A 14588-nucleotide genomic window follows, 5' to 3' on the forward strand; every position below is an offset into this window, starting at 1 on the left:
ATTGTTCTCCAACTTCAAGTCTATTCACTAGAGACAAAGCACTATTAAGCATTTATATTTGGGGTTAATCAACTTTTCACAGCTCATATACTACTGCTATAACAGATAAAAATGAGTTTTATTTAGGCACCCCTCTGTCCTTCCACCACCAATCATTATTTTCTTTCCTCTATGGGTCACTTCTGCAACTTAAAATAACATAGTTATTATTCACCATAGATTTGAATTATGCTTCATACCCCCTCTACGGGTCCAATATCATGACCACTGTTCCACTTGATGGAGAATGTTCCTAGCTTTAAATGCAAACAGGCTCTCCTTTTAACCAAATTCTTTTAACCTACTAAGTTTTCATTTTGTTAACTCTTGCTATTCTGCAAAAGACCATTTGCTTACTAGATCTCATTTCTTCTTCTTTCTTGGTAGACGCTGTTTTGCTAAGGAGGATATGTGAGTGGTAAATTTTCCAAGTTCTTCCAAATTCTGAAGATTTCTTATACTGCCTTTACACTTGATTGATGGTTTGCCTGTATATAAAAATCACAGCCACAACATAATTTTCTCTAAGAACATTGAAGATATTTCTCTCTTTCCTTCAAACATCCAGTATTGCTGATGGGAAGTCTGATACCGTTCTATTTTCTTTTCCTTTCTCTAGGATCTGATTATTTCTTTCTGGAAGCATTTAGGCTCTTCTCCTTATCCTTGGTAATTTAAATCTTATAATGATTTTGTATCTTGGTGGTTTCATTTTACAGTCATTGTATTAAAATGCAGTGACTTCTCCACTCTGGTAATTTGTCTTCTATTATTTTTGCAACATTTATTCCCCTCCATAATCAGTTCTGTCTTTCTGGAACTCATATTGGTTGGATTAATGTTCATGTTTTTTCTTATCTCTTGAATTTTTCATATATCCTTTCTTTTAAATTTCTTTTTATTAACAGTCTTACCATTAGTTTTCAAAAGCTCTTTTTTTTTCCCTGCCATCCTGAACACTAATTAGAGATTATTATAAGGTTTCTTTCCTATTCTTGGAATTATCTCTCACTTTTCTAAGATCAATTCTTCTTTATGTTTATTTTGGTCTTTCTCTTTAATGTTGTAGTTTTTATTTTAATAATATAGTGCTGTTTGAATAACCAGGTAGAGGGAACAAAATCAAAATAAGGGGTTAGAATGGATGATTGGGATTTCTCAGTGTGTGTGTGTGTGCGTGTGTGTGTGTGTGTGTGTGTGTTTATGTGTGCACATGTGGGAGGTGTTTTTGAGTGGACAATTGGGGAGTTGGCTACTAGGACAGTCTACCTGCCAGAATAACGAGGGCTCTGTAGGGGCCAACAACACATCTGTTTCAGATTTGTGGAATACTGGTCATTCTGCATATGTCAAATAAACAGTTTTTCTAAGGAAGACATTAAAATTATTTCCTATTTTTTAATTTCATTTCTCACTTCTGTCCTGTCATAGTATCTGCCATTTCTAATCTAGAGCTTCTCATGGGATGATTAGCTCCCTTCTGGTTTAAAGCCCTTTTCATCTGTGGTTTGAGCTACAGCTTCCTCCATTTCGTTTCACTTTCCACCCTTTTCTATAAACTTAGAAACTTCTAGAAATGTGTTGGCATGTCCCTTCCTTGAAGTTCCTTTTTTGTTGGTAAGTTTACTTACTATTATTTGAATGGACTCTCACTGTTATTTTAAATTTGGAACATTTGTGAGAGTATAGAGTTTGGGGGCATTATTAAATCGTTAGATTTTAAAGTGCAGAACTGATATTGTCAGGTTTTGGTTATAATTTAGCAATCCTTTTGAGAAGCAATTTTGCAAAATATACAAAAAGCCTAACTATTACCACACAATGATTATAGCAGAAGAGCCTTAAATGTGTTCTACAAGTTCATCAAATAATTTGAATGTTTCCAATATATTTTTAAATGACCTTAAATATGAAAACAGCTTGATCGACACAGTTTTCACTGCAGAGTTCTATGTTAATGTTAAAGACTTCAAGCAGTTTAAGGGTCCTGTAAATGATATGCCATCTCTATAGAATATTTTTTGATATTAAAATGTTTTAGAAACATTTAGAATCACATGGAATTACTTATACTATAATATTAAATATATAAGTAGACTACAAAAGTTACAGTGGAATCACAGTTCTTTTAAATTTGCATAGAAAATTCAACTAATATGCTAATAGTGTAAGAGTGGTATTGGGAGGGCTTTACTCGTTAAAAAGAAACATTGTATATCATATTTTATCTTTCATAAATCCACGTAATGTATTTTATAAACTTCCAAAGAGAAAAAATAAACCTATGAAATAGCAACAATAACAATACAAGATTAGGAGACATACATGCGCACACACACACAAGCATACACACACAAGAACTAAAGAGAACTCATTCTCGTCTATTCTGTCATCTACTATTTTCTACTATCTCATGTACTTTTTTCAACAAAGTTGAAATATTACTTGGATAATACTGTCCCCAGTTTCTGCTGGAGTGACTGCTTCCCCAAATAAAGTAAGGAAAATGAGTAAAAAGTATTCAGAAAATGTAGCAACTGTAAGATTTCTGGTCTTCTTTTTAATGTTTTCCAAGCTGGTAGTATAATAATTTTTTGATGGTACTATAATAATTTTTTAAAACATAGTATATTAAATGAAAATCAGTCTCAAAGTTTACCTGTAAAAATGTAGAATGAAAATTTAATCACAATATCTTTTGCCTTTTACATCTTCGTGCTTATATTTATTCTTTATGTTATAATACTAAATACTTCAGATGGATTCCTATTAGTAAGACATTTGTGTTAATATAAGAATTCTCAACCTCATCATGAATCACCTTAGTAATATCATCAAAAGTAAATCTCAGGCACATTTATTTTGCTCTGTATGTCTGAATCTTTAAACATTTCATGTGAGGGCAAGTGCAAAATATTTCTCCCACCTGAATACCATTTTTTTTTTCCTGCCAAACTCATGGTTTTATCTATGGAATTCCATATATATACACACACATATATATACAGTAGGAGTGTTGTCATTTTTATTTCTCTGGGTAAACAATTCCTGTGGGTTTTATAAAATAGTTTACTGTATTGCTTAAGGATTAAGTGGAAAAGACAGAATTAAAAGTGCTATTACAGCAAAAGGTCAAAATACAATTTTCAATTGCTCTTCATTTTTCTGATGTATGGCATGGAGTTTCAGAAGTCAAGTAACATCACAATAATCTTTCATTCAAGTTTGTATTTGATTGCTTAACATCTGTGAATTGTTAAGAAAGTCATTGCACAAACTTTCCTTAGTTTAGATTAGTTTAGAACACATCCCAGGGTATTTAGTCAGGGAATAATCCTGCTTATAAAAGTGTGTTTGTGTGTTTAAATAAATAGCATTTTTGTAGACAAAGTTATGCCTTATTCTTTTTTTAAAGAATTTGTTAAAAAATTTTCCCACCCCACTTTTGGATTATCTACAGCTTCAGACAAATATAGTACTTAATACTAAGTTCAAAAGGAGAATCTTAAGCATAACTTTTTAATATTTGGCTCATTTTTGTACATGTCTGCAATGTTTGGCAGAAACGGTGTTGAAATGTATGACAATATTCTATTGTAATCTCTTATTTTTCTTTACTTTATAACTCATATAAGCAATTCCTTTTTTATTGGTAAATATCATAGTATGAATAATTCATATTATTAAAATAGAGATTGGGAGGTGATATTTTAATAAAAATAAATATTTTAACATTTTTATAATTAATTTTTTTTTAATTTGGAGAATAGATTGACCACATTTATAGATAATTTTAAAAAACAAATTTTAAAATGTTGTGGTACACAAGGAAATAAGATATAGAAAAAGTTTGGAGTTAAACATTGTTTTTCCTAAATTTTAAAAATAGACAAAATTAATGAAGTGCCACAGACAAATGAATAAACAATATTTTAAAAATATCATTTAAAATATCTTTGCTGCTTTTACTTAGCCTATTGTAACTTTTTGAATAAACTGGAATTGAAATTAATTATAAAACATAACTTTAATTAATAATAATATATTTTATTTGCTTTTATTGTTTATGTAGCTATTCTGCACATATTCAACATTTGGAACTTGCCCAAATCTGACAATTACTTTTCACTGACTCCTTTTTATAACACTTAAAAATGTGAAGCAATTAAAATAGATTGTGATAATAATCTTCTAGAAAATATTCAGATGTACAGGGAACAATATTCTTTATCCTTCTTTCTATTTGTATTATGCTCCTTTCTGCCTCTTTATGTAGCTTCATTTAATTTTGGAAACTTTGTAATACTTGTAAATTTTATTGTATTCCTGTATTGTTTTTTAAAAAATGCATGTTTATCCTAAGTATGCCTTGATATTTTTGTAGAAAAGGACCTACTTTTGATGATGAGTAATAATTTGTTTATTAGTTTAAGAAATATACATTTTTATTTTATTTTTTTTAGAGATGGTCTTGCTCTGTCTCTGAGGCTGGAATGCAGTGGCACAATCACAGCTCATTGCATCCTCAAACTCCTGAGCTGGAGCAATCCTCCCTCCTGTTTCAGCCTCCCAAGTAGCTTGGCCTGTAGGCGTGTGCCACCATGCTCCACTAATTTTTAAATATTTTATAGAGATGGGGTCTTGCTATGTTGCTCAGGCTGGTCTTGAACTCCTGGGCTCAAGTGATCCTCCTGCCTCGGCTTCCCCAGGTCCTGGGATTACAGGTGTGAGCTTTCACACCTGGTCAGAAATACAAATTTAATGTCTACTTAGTTGATATAAAATAGTCATAATTTCATACCAACCTTTTTAAACTACATGATTTCAGACCTTCCTATCACTATTTTGTCAGCTAAAGAAGCAATTAAAAATGAAACACATCCCTTGTCCCCATCCAGGGTTCTGGATAGAGGAGACCCAGTGTCATTGTTCATGAAAGAGTCCTCACCTTGGAATACTGCACCTTTTAGGGGTATCCTTGATATGTCCACGTCCAAGCAATCAGGACCTGAGGGACTTTATTTATGCAAAGAGATGATGATACATTCTGCAGAATGTAGCGTTATTTGGCACTTTAAATTGAAGTTACATTTCATAAACTATTTTGATACAGGCTCATGCAATGAATTGTTCATTTTGTTTAATATCTTAGGGAATTCTGTGATATTGATTATAACACTTCATACAGATGCTATATATAATTTCTTTTGTGAACCTCATCCACTTTATTTTATGACCTGGGGAAGTTTAAAGGAATGGATTAACCCTCATCTATCTTAAATTTTCTATAGCAAATATTTCTGTTACATCTTAGTTTTTTCCATATTATTAATTCCTTTGAGTTTTCTTGCTTGGAAAGCAGTTCTTAACCGTTAATCTACAATATTTTCCTTTAAAAAATGTATTAATTTTCTCCCTCTTCCTCTTATTCTCATTTTAGCTTTTACTTTGTCTTATTCCATGGCTATAGTTACAGTTTCTTTCCTGTCCACATGAATGTTTTCAGTAGTACATTTTCTTCTTTTGGCCTACTAAATTCTGCTTTTACTCTCTCCTATGGTTTCTCACTTAATGTAGCTAATCATCGTTATGCAATGTTTTTGAGTATTTGTTGATTTTGAGTATATGTGAAAATGAGGGCCTAGAGTTTGGTAATTAGCTTTTCCTGCGAATGCTTTTTCTGAAGTACAAAGAATAAAAAATAAAAAACCTGAAATGCATTCAGGGAAAAGAAACAGAGGCCGTGAGGTGAAGTCGCAGCACAAAGAAGCAGAGATAATGAGGATATTTGATGCGAAGGCTCATGAGGCTGCTGGCATCTGTCTTTGCCCGGAGACAGCTAGTTGTTATTACTATTACTAATATTATTCATTATTTTTATTATGACCATCATCCTCATGATTCCATTCATTTTAAAGGTCATCAAGAGAAGGGCAGATATATAGGTTTATTTTAAGTGATGATAATCTTGTAAGTTATCAGTGGATATGTTTCTAAATGACTGTTCCAAAATAACCCTCCTAGGGAAACATTACACTGGAGTGGTCACATATGAATAAACCTAACCTCAGATTTATTGCTTTAGTAAATATGTGCATAGAAAATTATATTTTAGAGCATAAAATACTCTTGAGCTGTGTTTATTACTAAGAAACTAGAGAATACATACATTTATTTCTTTTGTGCCTACGTTTTTTGTTTGTCAGTTCCATATGAATACTTTGATATTGACTTTAATAGTGGGATGATTATTAAGAAGACAGACATCTATTAAATCCTTTGAGATACTCAGGTTTATGTACATAAATATTAATTCTATAGCTCCTCACAACATTTTTCTAATCAATTACCCTGCTTAGAACATTTTTTACTAACAGATATCTTAAAACTTCAGAGTCAATTATAGAAAATATGATAGATACATGAAAAAAGGAACTCAGAATCATCAAATTAGAAATGCCAAGAAAAAACTGGTTTCCCAGGGGCACTCTGGTTTCAAATGGGTCCCAGCCCAGGCATTCAAATATTTGCCTGTGACTTGTGGGATAACTATTTTCACAAGAAATTTTCAAGGATAAATATGAAGACCATTCTTTTTTTTTTTTTCCTTAAAAGTATTTTAAGTATTAGAAATAAATTATTTCCAAATAGCATAGAAAATTTATATTGTTCTCTCTTCTTCAAATAGGTTATGTGGGTATGCAATTTATGTCGAAAGCAACAAGAAATCTTAACCAAATCTGGGGCATGGTTCTTTGGAAGTGGCCCTCAGCAGCCAAGTCAGGATGGAACCCTGAGTGATACAGCTACAGGTGCTGGTTCTGAGGTACCAAGAGAAAAGAAAGCACGACTCCAAGAGCGATCGCGGTCTCAGACGCCCCTGAGCACAGCAGCTGCCTCCTCCCAGGACACTGCTCCTCCCAGCGCACCACCAGACAGGAGCAAAGGGGCTGAACCCACACAGCAAGCCGTGGGGCTGGAACAGAAGCAGGCTTCATCAAGGTCTAGAAGTGAACCTCCGAGAGAGAGGTAATAGTTCATTAACCCTGTAAGTGAAAGGCAGGGTTTTACTTTGAGAGCAACCCCATTTTCAAGAATTTAGCTTCTATTAAGAGGAATATGTGGAAGGAGTACTTCTGAGGCCCCACATGGAAGACAACAGGCCAGAGGTGCTTGGTCTGTCTTTAGAAGGTGTTCCTTAGGAGACCTTTGTTAAAAAGCTTTTCTTTCATATCATTCATATGTTACATGCTTACGTAACATAAGCTAAGCCACCTGAGCTGCTGGCTTCCAAACTTGCACTCAGAAAGCTCTTAGATCACAGAGAACTAGTTTATTAATTAAAAGCATGCTCTGAGAGAATATGATGGAGGAACCTGACCTATTGGAGGGTGTGTGGGCACATCAGAGAAGCCTTCTTTGAGGACATTTCTTTTATGCTGAGCTCTGAAGAGTGACTAGGAATTAACCAGAAGGGAGGGAAAAGTGCTCCAGAGAGCACAGGCATGTGGCCAGAAGGAACAAGCCCAGTGCGAGGGCCTCTTAAAGGATAGCCATTGGCTAGAGTCCAAGTAGCAGAGGGAAAGTGGGGCAAAGAAGGCGGGTGAGGTAGTGAGGGGACAGGTTAACTTTTGCAGATTTTATTATAGCCATAATGGAAAGCCACAGAAGATTGAAACAGGGGCTAATATAATCGGATAATTTACTTCAATTTATGATTCATTCATTCAAAAAACATATTTATGGCCAGACACAATACTATGCACTAGGAAATAGTGTTAACGAGGAGGACACAGCCCTGGTCTTCATGAGGCTCATGGTATGCGGCACTCGACTGTTGTTAGGACCTGAAGTGATCCTGGTTGTTTCTGTCTGTGTAACCCTTATTCATCCCACTGGGTGGGAGAGGAAGCTCTTAGGAAGGCTTCTGATCCCCTTTTCACACAAAACCCATATAATGAGATCAAGGACTTCAAAGTTAAACAGGTCTGGATTCTAGTCTTGGCTTGGGTCTGTCACAATAGGCAGTAACAACTCACCTTACAGGGTGTAGCAGGTATTTAAGGAGAACTTGTGTTCACAAGCTGGCACATGGTAGGCATTCGATGAATGTAGCTATTATTCAAGTCAGTAGTCATTGCGTATTTACTGTAAGTAAACACTGTGTCAGGAACCAAAGCATATAAAGATGATTAGGACACGGTCCCTTTTCTGAGAGATCCTACAGAAGAGACCACACAATATCCTAGGGAAGATAGACACCCAGGCAAAGCTAGAAAATACATATGGTACATTGGGAGTTCCAGGAAACAGGAAGTGACTTCTGAATTAGGCTTTATTAGATATCCAGGAGTTGTAGAGGAGGTAGAGTAGAAGAGGACATCACAGGAAGAGAGAATGAGTGTGCCTAAACTATTGGGAGAGAAGATAGAAAGGACACCAGAGATATCTCAGTGAAGGTAGAATTAATAGTTTTTTGGTGACAAACTGATGTGGATGAGGGAGAGACAAAAAATATTGAAGGTACAGTTTGGGAATGGATAGAAGATGATATCTTTAAATAAGATAGAGAATTTGGGGCTGTAAAGTTTCTAAAGAGAAAAGAGTTCTGTTTTTGACATATGGTGAAAAACTACAAAAATGTCAAGAATGAGGACTGAATAAAGACTTTTGACTTTTTAGTTGAAAGCTGAAGAAGATTGCTAGGGGAAATACCTTTACTAATGATATAGATACATAGGAAAGTCAGAAGAATTGAGGAATATAGGAGCAGGAGGAGAGGTGGGTGGTAGTAAGGGGTTGGGCAACTTCAGGAAGAAGCAAGATGGAAAGAATAATAAGTCTATTCATTTTAAATTATTGAAGAATTCTTGACCATATTTTGTACACCGATCAGGAGATAGTGGGAACAAAACAATTAAAGGTAGAAGTGAGAAAAAGTATAATAAGTAGAGCAAAGAATCAGACTGGAGAACTCCTTCCATTTGCCTTATCCCCTACCCTTTCAAAAAGCATCTTCACAGATGGTGTCTCCTTTAATCCTCACATGAACTCTGCAAGGTAAGAATTACTTATCAGCATTTCAAGAAAAGTAAATTGATTCAATATAAACTTCTAACAAGAGCAACTATGCCTAATGAGCTACTAAATGTTTGTAGTACAGTCATCACACTCTTATGAAAACTATATTTGATAGTGATTAATACATGTTCATATCAGATCCCTTACAGTGTAAAATTGCACCCCCACCCTTGCACTTCCACTTTCAGATACAAATCCCTTTCATTTCAAAGGGCCAATGTGATCTAAATGTCTCCAGCAGAACTTATCATGCTTCTGTTTTGTTTTCCTGTGCCATTTGAAACCCTCTATACCCTCTCTCTCTAACATCACCAGCCTCTCCTCAAACTTACCCCACACTATATCTTAGCAACTGCTACTTGGTAACCCCCAATAGAAACTGCCCCACTTTTTTCCCGTCTTGTGTCTTTTTCTTGATTTTCATTCATGACATCTGCTTTTGGACTGCCAATCAAATGATATTACCTCTGGAGAGCCCTCCCTGTGACCCTAGGATTCCAAAAGCAGCCTTAGCTTGCCTCTATTATAATTACACATTACAAAAGTAGTAACCAGAACTTTGCGAAATCTGTAAAGAGTTAGAACTTTCCAAAATCAGGTGCACTCCATTGTACAGAGAAGGACTGAAAGGAACAACTGAATGATACATCTACAGGATTCAGAGAAAGCAACACCCTTTCTTTTCCTTTTATCGTTGCCAGTGCCTTTAATAGCATGGAAAGAAAAGTAGAACTCAAAATTGTTTTCTTCTTTTGGACTGTATCCTGCAATAAGGAAGAGGGAGACGGGAGAAAAGAGGGAGAATGAAAAACAATTTCAAAAATTTCTGTTGTTTTTACCTGAGGAAGGTAAAATGAAAGCTATGGTCCTAAGTCTATAAAAAGTGTTTTGATGCACCTTTTCAAGTTAAAATTACTTTTGTGTTATCAAAGAAGTGCTATTAGATTTGATTTCTGAAATGGACATATTTGTATTCAAATTTCTTTAAAAGTTTCAGTTACAGTAAAAGATTGTATATTATCCAAATATATATCAAGTACATATTTAGTTTTGAAGTGATATGTATTTTTATCTTTTAAACCTACATTATTTTCATCTAAAACATTTTTAAGTCTTTGAGTCACACGCAGTGGTTAGCATAAAACTTGTTCATTTATTGAATTATTGACTTTTAAAATTGATCTGGTTAATTTATGAGAAATTTAAAATGTGAAACCAATGTTTTACGTCTCTGAATATATTGCAATTCAAGGGAGCTGCATTTAAAAATCCAACCTGATGTACAGTAATAATGTGGTTCTTTATGATCTTGATTATTAATTTGACATCAAATTGTAACTAATAACTGTAATTGAAATGATTTAAGACTGGAATGAGAAGGGAAAAAAATGTTTCTTGGGGCTGGTCTTTAAGTTTTATAAATCGCTCTCCTTCTTGACGTTCCCTCGTATACCACAGAAAGAAGACTCCAGGGCTTTCCGAGCAGAACGGCAAAGGAGCCCCGAAGAGCGAGCGGAAACGCGTGCCAAAGACCTCCGTGCAGCCCGGGGAGGGGGCTGCGGAAGAAAGGGAGCGGAAAGAAAGGCGGGAAAGCCGAAGGCTTGAAAAAGGCCGGTCACAGGATTACTCCGACGTGCCCGAGAAACGAGATGAGGGCAAAGAGGCGGACGAGGAGAAGCAAAGGAAAGAGGAGGAATACCAGACCAGGTACCGCAGCGACCCGAACCTGGCGCGGTACCCGGTGAAACCGCCGCCCGAGGAGCAGCAGATGCGGATGCACGCCCGGGTGTCCCGCGCGAGGCACGAGCGGCGCCACAGCGACGTGGCGCTCCCGCGCACCGAGGCGGGCACCGCGCCGCCGGAGACCAAGGGAGGCAAACGCGCGCCGGCCGCCCCCAGGGCCTCGCCGCCGGACTCGCCGCGGGCCTACTCGGCGGAGAGGACCGCGGAGGCCAGGGCGCCGGGCGCCAAGCAGCTAACGAACCACAGCCCGCCGGCGCCCAGGCATGGGCCGGTCCCCGCAGAAGCCCCGGAGCTCAAAACCCAGGAGCCCCTCAGGAAGCAGAGCCGCCTGGACCCCAGCTCGGCGGTCCTCATCCGGAAGGCCAAGCGCGAAAAGGTGGAGACCATGCTGCGGAACGACTCGCTGAGCTCTGACCAGTCGGAGTCTGTGCGGCCGTCCCCTCCCAAGCCGCACCGGTCAAAGAGGGGCGGCAAGAAGCGGCAGATGTCGGTGAGCAGCTCCGAGGAGGAGGGCGTGTCGACGCCGGAGTACACCAGTTGTGAGGACGTGGAGCTGGAGAGCGAGAGCGTCAGCGAGAAAGGTGAGGGGTGGCGCTGGCCGCGCTGGGACCGTTGCCAGGCTTAGAGGTACCAGGTTTGGAAGTGAGGCTCGGCATGCCCACACACGGCGTTATGGCCAGTGGAAGGTTCTAGTTGTGTTTTATTTATTTATTTATTTATTTATTTTATTTAATTTGTGGGATTTTAAAACATAACTACAAGCTAAAATTTAGGTTACAAGTGTTCTCAGTGCTTTTGTGTCCTGTCATTCTGGGAAGCTCAGGAGGCAGTCTTACGTTTTTAAGATATTATTTTAGGGTGGATTTATTTTTCTGAGAAAAATAACTTCTATTCTAGAAAATGAAAAGTGTGCCTTACAAAGAGAAAGATACATTAAAAAAAAAAAAGAAAGAAAAACTTCAATGGTGTAATATTCCAGTCACAAAGGTAGCAATTTTGTTTTTCAAAATTCAAATTAATCTTTCTCACAGTTTGTGAAGAAATTACAGTTTACCCTTGAACTGCACAGGTCCACTTATGTGAATTTTTCTCAATAAATGTATCAAAAATTTTTTAGAGATTTGAGACAATTTGAAATAACTCACAGATGAACTGTGAGGCCTAGAAATATATATATAAAAAAACCTGGAGAAAAAGTTAGGTATGTCATGAATGCATAAAATATATGCAGTTACTATTCTATTGTACCATTTACTACCATAAAATATACACAAATTTATTATAAAAAGTTAAATTTTCTCAAAACATACACAAAATAATACAGACCATACATGGTACCATCTGCAGTTGAGAGAAATGTAAACACACATAAAGATGCAATATTAAATAATAATTGCATAAAATTAACTGTAGTACATAGGGTACTACTTTAAGAATTTCATAGCCTTCTTCTGTGAACTTGTGTGTTGTAAGCATCTACTTAAAACTCTGAGTGACACTAATCAACTCCTAATCACCTCCTCATGAGCAGTAAAGAGTGATCTCTGTTGGTCCTCACATATTTTTCATGGTATTTAGTGCAATACGTTGAATAACACCATGAGATCCATATGAAGTGCCACTAGTGATGCCTGGAAGTGCTTCTAAGAAGCAGAGAAAAGTAATATTACCAAAAAAGTTGAATTACTTGATTGCTTGATATGTGCCATAGACAGAAGTCTGAGGCTGTGCTTGCCAGCCATTTCAAGTGTAAGGACCATGGCTGAAAAGGAAACTTGTGAAGCCATTGTTGCAGTTAGCCAGCGGGCATGAAAACTTTGTACTTTTTATGAAATACCTTTTTATCTTGTACTGAAAATGCAGCTTTTATATGGGCACAGGATTGCTATAAGAAGCACATACCTATAGACTCTAATATGATTTGAGAAAAAGCAAAATCATTATATGATGACTTAAAGCAAAGGGAAGCTGAAGGACCTAAAGGTGGAGAATTTAATGCCAGCAAAGGATGGTTTGATAAATTTAGAAAGAGGTTTGACTTTTAAAAAATGTCAAGAAAACAGGAGAAACAGCTGCTGACCAAGAGGCAGCAGACAAGTGTCAGATGCCATTAAGAAAATCATTAGGAGAAAAGATATCTACCTGAGCCAGTTTTTGATGCAGACAAAAGTGTCCTATTCTGGAAGCAAAATGCCACAAAGGATAATTATTAATTAAGAAGAGAAGCGAGCTTCAGGATTAAAGGCAGGAAGGGATAGGCTAACTCTACTGTTTTGTGCAAATGCAGTCAATTTTTGATCAGGACTGTCATTATCCATAAAGCTGCTAACCCTTGATCCTTCAAGGAAAAAGATAAACATCAGTTTCCAGTCTTTTGGTTGTACAATAAGAAGGCCTGGGCAAGAACTCTTTTTCTGGACTGGTTCTGTTACCACCTTCTGAGTGGAAGTATTTCTAAGTTCTTGGTGTTCCTCAGGAAAAAGAATTTCAGGATGCACCATGTAAGTAAAGCAAGCAACAGCTTTATTGAAAGTGAAAGTACACTCTCAGGGAGATGAGCAGGCAGGCTTAAAAGAGAGCAGCTGCACTGAGAAGAAGTGGTTTTAGATCTTTTGTAGTCTTACTAATTGAGGGGAGGAATATCCAAGGCCAAGGGGTTGGCATTTTATTAAGAATTTGTTTAGTAATTCCTAAAATTAAGTTCCCACCCATTTTCATACTTTATATGGTTGTTTTGGAACTGTCATAGTTATTTCAAGGGCAGAAAAATTTTAAAACCACAATGTATATGATATTATAATTAGCCAAACTTCATGTAAGGTTGCAGAGTAGCTGACTAACCCAGTTCTTGCCTGTGGTTAGCAGCCCCTCTAGTTAGCTTCTGCTTGAGGGTTGTTTACTTTAACATCTGCATCTGATCTTTAAGCCCCATGCATCTGACCTGGCCCTGTCTCCTACTCTAATAGTTCCTTTGACACTTTATTCCTGAAGTTAAAAATTACCTTTCTGCTAAGGGACTGCCTTTTAAGGTTCTTTTGATATTGGGCAATGCCCATGGCCACCCAAAACTCTGTGAGTTCAACATCAAAAGCATTGAAGTGCTCTACATGCCCCCAAACACAGATTCTGTAGATCAGGGGGTCATGAGGACCTTTAAGGCTCATTACACATGGTCTGCTATGGAAAGGATTGTCAATGCTTTGGACAAGAACCATGATAAAGAGAACATAATGACATTCTGTAAGGATTACACCATTGAAGATGCCATCATTGTTACAGAAAAAGCCTTGAAAATCATCAGTCCCAAAACAATAAATTTCTGATGGAGAAAACTGTGTCCAGATGTTGACTTCACAGGATTTATGACAATCAAGGACATCATGAAAGAGATTGTGGCTATGGTTAAAAAAAAAAGTTGGGAGTGGGTGAAGGGTTTCAAAATATAGATGTTGGAGAAATTCTAGAGTTAATAGACACCACACCAGACAAATTAACAGAAGATGACTTGATGGAGATGAATGCTTCTGAACCAGTGCTAGATGATAAGGAAGAAGATGTAGAAGAAATGGTGCCAGAAAACATATTGACCTTAGACAATCTGGCAGAAGGGTTCCAATTATTTACTTTTGACTTTTGACTTCTTCTGTGACATGGGGACCCTCTATGACACAGGCACTGAAACTAAATGAAACAGTGTAAAAGGGATTGGCACCTTATAAAAACAT

General features: G+C 36.8%; 1 protein-coding gene across 1 annotated transcript in view; it reads left to right on the forward strand.

Moving 5' to 3' along the window:
* RIMS1 (regulating synaptic membrane exocytosis 1) overlaps window positions 1–14588 on the forward strand; it is a 467111-nt gene that overhangs the window by 240993 nt on the left and 211530 nt on the right. The window contains exons 5-6 of the mRNA XM_069488784.1: window positions 6728–7068; window positions 10579–11444. Coding sequence (XP_069344885.1) covers window positions 6728–7068; window positions 10579–11444 — 1207 coding nt within the window. The remainder of the gene's footprint in view (window positions 1–6727; window positions 7069–10578; window positions 11445–14588) is intronic.

This window comes from Eulemur rufifrons, chromosome 15, assembly GCF_041146395.1.
Source record: "Eulemur rufifrons isolate Redbay chromosome 15, OSU_ERuf_1, whole genome shotgun sequence".
NCBI lineage: Eukaryota > Metazoa > Chordata > Mammalia > Primates > Lemuridae > Eulemur > Eulemur rufifrons.